The 6,872-nt window shown below is 58.6% G+C and overlaps 1 protein-coding gene across 1 annotated transcript; it reads left to right on the top strand.

Moving 5' to 3' along the window:
• BARHL1 (BarH like homeobox 1) lies at nucleotides 1–6,374 on the top strand. The gene is made up of 3 exons (XM_055400864.1): nucleotides 1–466; nucleotides 4,267–4,489; nucleotides 6,080–6,374. The coding sequence occupies exons 1-3, from the start codon at nucleotides 1–3 to the stop codon at nucleotides 6,372–6,374; spliced, it is 984 nt and encodes a 327-aa protein (XP_055256839.1).
• Nucleotides 6,375–6,872: the final 498 nt, after the last annotated feature.

Raw genomic sequence — 6,872 nt, 5'->3', positions numbered from 1 at the left:
ATGGAAGGCTCCAATGGCTTTGGGATCGACTCCATTCTCTCCCACCGAGCGGGCAGCCCCGCCCTTCCCAAGGGGGACCCCTTGCTCGGGGACTGTCGCTCGCCCCTGGAGCTGAGTCCTCGCTCAGAGAGCAGCAGCGACTGCTCTTCACCAGCCTCGCCAGGAAGGGACTGTCTGGAGACGGGAGCCCCGCGGCCTGGCGGGGCTTCAGGACCAGGTTTGGACTCCCACCTGCAGCCTGGGCAGCTCTCAGCCCCAGCCCAGTCTCGCACCGTGACCTCCTCCTTTCTGATCAGGGACATCCTTGCCGACTGCAAACCACTTGCGGCCTGTGCACCCTACTCTAGCGGCGGGCAGCCGGCCGCTCCTGACCCTGGGGGCCGTCTTGCGGCCAAGGCTGGGGAAGACTTTAGAGACAAGCTGGACAAAAGTGGCAGCAACGCCTCATCGGACTCTGAGTATAAAGGTAAGAAAATGGGAGGTGAAAACCTAGGGGAGGGGGTGCTCTATTTCTGAACACTGTTATTAAAACTGGAGTGCACACACATGGGGACATGCACATGTTCACCCGGAGCTCCCCCCGGGCCCAGGCAGAGCCGTTGGTCTTATCCGAAGTTTTCAGTCACTCAGCCCTGTGGTTATGCTTTTGAGCAACAAAGAGTCCAGCGGAGAGAGCGAGGAGAGGAATTTTGTGTGACCCAGGAGAGATTCCCCAAAACACACAAAGCAAACTTTCCAAACTTCGGCTGGGACTAACCAACCCTCCGATGGGCAGAAGCAAGTTCCTCTCAGGCCAGTGGCTCTCTGGGAAAAGACCTTGCAGAAGCAACAGAAGACCCAACGGGTTCTGCTCGAATGCTTTTTTTATAAGGGGGAAAACCTAGCAGGAAATTTCGGCTGGAGCCCTGAGAACAGTCAATTTTCCACCCTTTAATTTGAATATTCAGATGGGGAGGGGAATTCAGCTTTCCCTCCCGTTGCCCCCCCCCCCCCCCCCCGGTGTGATCTGGGTCCAGGGAATCATGCAAAAGAAATGCTCACTTCAAAGTAGAAACAGCAGTCGGGCAGGTAGCTGGCCGGCTAAGATCGGGTTCAGAAGTCTCTGCACTCACCCAACTGTTCTCATTGGATTTCATTTGAAGTGCACTGAGCAATCAAATTCTGGCTCTGTGAGAATCCCCCAGAGATCCCCCAGCACCCAGAGTATACTGGGGTTGCAGGACCCTTTACTTGCTTTTTCACCACATGAATCTTTCCATAGTTTTCTTTCCATCCTGTCTTAACCAGGGAGCTGAGATCAGCACTAAGAGGAAAGAGGGAAGGAGGAAGGAAAGAAGAAAGAAGGGAAAAAAGGAAGGGAGGAGAGAAAGAACTCCTTAATTTTGCTGGCCACTGCCTTGACTTTAGGTCTTTGGTGAGGCCAGAGGCACGAAGTTCTTTCTCAGGGAGAAGTCAGGAGGCAGGAAGGGAAGGAGTTTCAGAGCCCTGTGTCCCCATTCAGCAGAAAATGAAGGGCTGGCAGGGGCTGTTCAGAGCTCTTTCAGCCTTATAATTAATTCCCAGAATGCTTTCCATGAGATAAAACTTCCCTATAAAGCCAACTTCTATATTGTCTTGGGGGCCCTACATCTCCTGACCCATATTTGCACTAAGTCATCACAAAAATTTAGGAAGGCTCATTTAACACTCTCCTCCCAAACAAGAATTCATTGTGGACACACCCTGACCTCAAACCAAAACCCATATGGGGCCCCACTCCACATCTCATTCCCTCCTCCACTGCCCCACGCAACCGGTGGAGACTCCAAGGTCTCCCTGGGTCAGCCATGCTAGATGGGCAGGTTGGGCTGGAGCTGGAGGAACGGGGTCCAGACGCCTGTGGCCCAGGGACCCCTGCTCCTCCCCCCAGGTCTGTTTAGAGAGACACGGAAAACTTGCCTGGGAGAAAGACAGGTTTGTGGTTACGCAAGTGAGGGGGAGCAAGGGAGGCAAGGTAAATATATATGTGCAACACCACATTTTATTATTTATAATTCTCAACAACATCCAGATTTATGGTTAGAGTAAGCCGCAAGAGCCCCCCACACCGCGTGGTGCTGGTGAAAGAGTTTGGCTTGTGTCTCTTTATTTATTTTTTGCCCATACCTGGGATTTTGAGTCAAGGTTTCGGTTAAGATAATTGGAATCTTAATTTTCTTCTCTTGTCCTTGATGATATCTGATCGGTGGTGATGAGGGCTGGCTCTCCACATATCACTTAAGTAGGGTTGGAACTGAGGACAGAGGAAGGTCTCCCCCACCCCTAGGTACCCCACCTTTGCATCAACAAAGTCCCGGGTGAAGAAGGAGAGAAAATAACCACCTCCGGAGCATTTCTCAAAGGCAGACCCGAGGCAGGAGACCTTACCGAGAGACAGACAGACATGCGGGGTAGGCAGCTAAGCGACTCCCCTATCCACCTACCATGCGAAGAGTCCCTCCTCCAAGGAGGGCACACAGGGAAGGTCAGTCCCATCCCGAGTTCTGGCATCAAAGGTTCCTCAGTATAACATTTAAAGAAGTGGAACTGGGCTTTGAAGTCAGGTGTTCTGCAGCGCATGGTCTGGCTTGCAAGAGCCGATATCCACGGAGAAACGAAACGGGCACTGTGCTCCCAGCCGGCAGGGTCGGGGGGCCTGGAACTCTCAGGCGTTGAGATTGCCTGAGCCTGCTTCGGAGGTTGAGGCTGGGCACTGGCGAGTGTGCTCCAGCCTGTGCCCGGGAGAGGAATTAGAGAAAAAGCCCCAGGAGCCGACCTGTTCTTCTGGACACCCCAAACTCAGCCTCCACCCCACCCCAACCTTGAAGCTCAGTCCTGAGAAATGGGGGGTTTTTACAAATAGGCCAGACAATGAGGTCAAAAAGTAAGGTTTCCACAATTTCAAGTTAGAGGTTTGCATAACCGTTTCCTCGAACTTGTTCAAACTTTACCTGCCTGGCATAGACAGAAAAGATCCCCCCCATCCTAACAGATCCCCATCTCCTGAGGCAGCCTTGCCCCAAAGTGGCCCGAGTCCAGGAGGACAGGGAGAGGCCAGTGAGCTGGTCTGGAGGAGGCAGTGGGAAGGCGTGGACCCCCACTCACCGGCTTCTCACCGGTTTCCCACTGGCTAGCACTCTCCCGGCTCACCCGCTGGGGTGTACCCGGTGACCGGCGCTCTCCCAGTCTCGAACCGCTTTCTGGTTGAAAAGTCTTGCTCCCTCGTGGCTCAATTAACCGGATTATTGTTTCCTACAGAGAGAAATCAACTCGCATTCAGCTGAACCCTGTCACTGCAAACGCCATGCTCAATGAAACTCAGCATAAAGGAAAAATAGAGAAAAAGAGGGAGGGAGGCCCCATGCCCATTTTGGGGAGATGGTCTCTGGTGATATCATCACCAGAGAAGGAGGGAGGTCATTGAGCTTGCTCCGGCAAGTGTGCATTTTCGGTGCAGTCAACTCCAAAGGAAAGTGCCCGGGGAAAAAAGAAACCACATTGTCCAGTCCCATCCTTGTGACTCAGGAGCGGGGACCCTGCTGGTGTGTCTCGACCATCGGGGGAAACACACGGCAGCTACAGTAGGCAAATGACAAGAACACATGGACCTCAGAGATGTGTGCATCCGAGGGGTAAACGCACCACTTATTTTTCCAAACGCTTTGTGCTCCCAGATCGCATTTTGTGCTGTGCGCTGTTTGTAGTTTAAGGAACAGGGAAACCATCCCTATAGATTCGCGCCCAACCAGGGGCCAGGTGAGATGTGGGTGTCCTTCAGGGCCACCGTCCACTCCAGGGTGAACAGGTTTTTGTCTCTCGATGCGGGTTCTTCTCCCCAGACTCTGGCCCTCAGCTTCCTCTCTTCCTGGCCCAGATGCAGCCAGAGAATCGGGGGCACAGTCCTAAACCCCGGAGCACGCACCGGAGCAGCCCACCGGACTGGGACTCCTGGGTCCCCTCTCCACCTCTCTGCTCCCCGGGCAGGCCCACCCAGTCGGTCCACTAATCCCTCCAGGGAGCGCCCGTGCAATGTGGGAGCTGGGTCGAGTTCTCTCTCTGCGGCTTTGGGTTACTTCTCCCCGGAGCTGATCCTCCTCTGTCTGGGGGCTGGGAGGTCTCAGCCCTGAGCAGCTTTGCCACGGTCCCATGGGCTCGAGTGCAGCGGGGCCACTGGGAGCCACATTTACAAGACTGTAAGGGCGTGAGGGCGGTGAGCCTGGGCCCTGATGTGTGGCTGTGTCTCCGCAGTGAAGGAGGAGGGCGACCGGGAGATCTCCAGCTCCAGGGACAGCCCCCCGGTGCGCCTGAAAAAGCCACGCAAGGCGCGCACGGCCTTCACCGACCACCAACTGGCACAGCTGGAGCGCAGCTTCGAGCGGCAGAAGTACCTGAGCGTGCAGGACCGCATGGAGCTCGCAGCCTCGCTCAACCTCACCGACACGCAGGTCAAGACCTGGTACCAGAACCGCAGGTGAGGCCACCTCCCCTCTCCACCCCGCCCCTCCATGGGACCCGCTGGGACACGGATCTGACTGCCTGGAGGACCTCTGAGCTTTCCCCATTCTGTGAAACTGGGAAAGTGAGGCCTCAGATGGAGAGAGAAAGCCTTGCCCGAAGCCCACAGTGAGAGAGAGAGACAGGACTCGATCAGGTGGACAGATGGACACGTAGACCACGGGAGGTTCAAGCCCGCCCACCCTGGCCACGTCCTACCACCTCCCTCCAGCCCCCAGCAGCTGCTAGGGGTAGTGGGGTGGCACTGAGCTTTCCTGGGATTCTTCAGGCCTCCCCAGTCTTTCTAGTCCCCGAAACTCAAGGAGGGAAGGGGCCCAGACTTAGTTTTTTGGGGCCTGGGGGACCAGAAAATTGGTGCTGGGCACTGGCCTCGAACCTGGTGTTTCCTAATTTTCCTTCTCAAGACATTCGCAGGATGAAGAGAAACACAAACGCGTACAAAACACACACACAGCCACACGGTCAACCCACAGTCACACGCTCACGTCGACACAACTCACTAATACAAACACACCCACAGTCACCCGCACACTCTTAGCGGAGCCTGGAATGTTGCTTTCCATAAACAAGCTCAGAACACGCTGCCCCATTAATAATAAATACCGATTACTGCTCCGGGCATCAATAATTAAGGCCCGTTACAGTAATTACACAGTTATGATGATGATGAATAATTCAGGCAGGAAAACGGGGGTTGGTGTGGCTGAGTCCGACTCAGTGGGGCTGCCTCACCGGCAAGGTGCACCCAGGAGTCCGGCCGCAGCCCTGGCGACCAGCGTGGCCTCGGCTTCCTTGCCTTCCCCCAACCCCAGCCGGCACTCGGCTGGGGGCCTCCCGGCTTCGGGACCGGACAGACTGTGGGGCTGGCTCCAGACCGCGGACCTGAGCGCGGGGTGCGGCGGATGCGGCCGTGCGCTCTTCCTCTGCAGTCGCCGCGGTCTCTAGCCCGCGGGCTTCCGCAGAAGCGTGGCCGACTGGGGTCCCGCGGCGAGGCCGCTCTCCTTCCGGCCGGTGGTGCGGCTGGGAGCATCAACCGCGCCCCGTTCCACCGCGAGCAGACCCCCGCGGCCCCTGCGGCCCTCTCCAGGGTGATATTTCGTTCCAAGGCCTCCCCAAGGGGCCGATGCACGGGGGTGCGGGGCGAGGCGTGGGGGGGGAGAGTTCCGACATCCCGCTCCAAGTGCCCAGGCTGCGATGCCCTGCGCGGAGTGTGGCGAGCTTAGACCCCGGGCTTTGGGGATAAGACAGCCTAGCTTAGAACCCGGGGTCTCCTCCTTCTAGGCCGTCCTTGGATCTGACCCACTCCTCAGTTTTCTTATCTGTAAGCGGGGATGACAGTCATGGAAGGTTCGTGGAAGATTAATAGCACAGATGCCTTTAATACGCGAGAACGGTGCCCGGCAACCCGTGATTTAGTGATATGAACGAATTAGTGAGCTCCCTCCTGGCCTCTCTTCAGGCGCTCCGGGGCAGGCACTCTGAGGGGCAGGGATCTCCGAGCGCCCCAGTCCTGATCCCTGCCTTGCGCGTTTATTTCGGTCCCCAGGACTAAGTGGAAGCGACAGACGGCCGTCGGGTTGGAGCTGCTGGCCGAGGCGGGCAATTACTCGGCGCTCCAGCGGATGTTCCCGTCGCCTTATTTCTACCCGCAGAGTCTGGTTTCCAACCTGGATCCCGGCGCCGCGCTCTATCTGTACCGCGGGCCCAGCGCACCGCCGCCCGCGCTGCAGAGACCTCTGGTCCCTCGCATCCTCATCCACGGACTCCAGGGCGCCAGCGAGCCGCCGCCGCCGCTGCCCCCGCTGGCCGGCGTCCTCCCGCGCGCCGCGCAGCCTCGGTGAATGCCCGCCCGCCGGCCCGCCCGCCCGGGCGCACCCGGCCCCCCGCCCCGGGGCTCCGCGCTGGCCCCCTTCCGCCAGCCTCTGGGAGGGCGAGGGTTTCACGCCTCTTCCCGGGGCGGGGTCGAGGCAGGGGCTCCCAGACCGGCCCTCCCTGGCGTCGGGCCCAGAGTCCCCAGAAGGGCCAAATGCCAAGCCTTCTAAGGCCCGGACCCCCGGACTGAGTCCCCCTAACCCTCCCCGCCGCCCTCTCTCCCGGCCACTCCATCAGGGAGCCACTTCCATCGCCGGTGTACGTACGTCCCATCCCCCACCCCGCCACCGGCGCGCCCCTCGCCCCTCCCGGGAGCAGGTGGGGCGACCCCCTTGCAGCGCTCTCCCCCTTCCCGCTCCAGCTGTACACCGAGCCCTCACCCCGCAGCCCCGACACACGGGGGGGAAGGGGAGTGCGGAGCCCCCCGTCCCCGCCCCCCACCCCCCCGCGCCAGGGCCGGCGGCAGA

The sequence above is a fragment of the Moschus berezovskii genome, chromosome 11 (genome assembly GCF_049115385.1).
Source record: "Moschus berezovskii isolate FMDL1 chromosome 11, NW_MosBer_1.0, whole genome shotgun sequence".
NCBI lineage: Eukaryota > Metazoa > Chordata > Mammalia > Artiodactyla > Moschidae > Moschus > Moschus berezovskii.
This window is presented reverse-complemented; position numbering and strand designations above follow the sequence as displayed.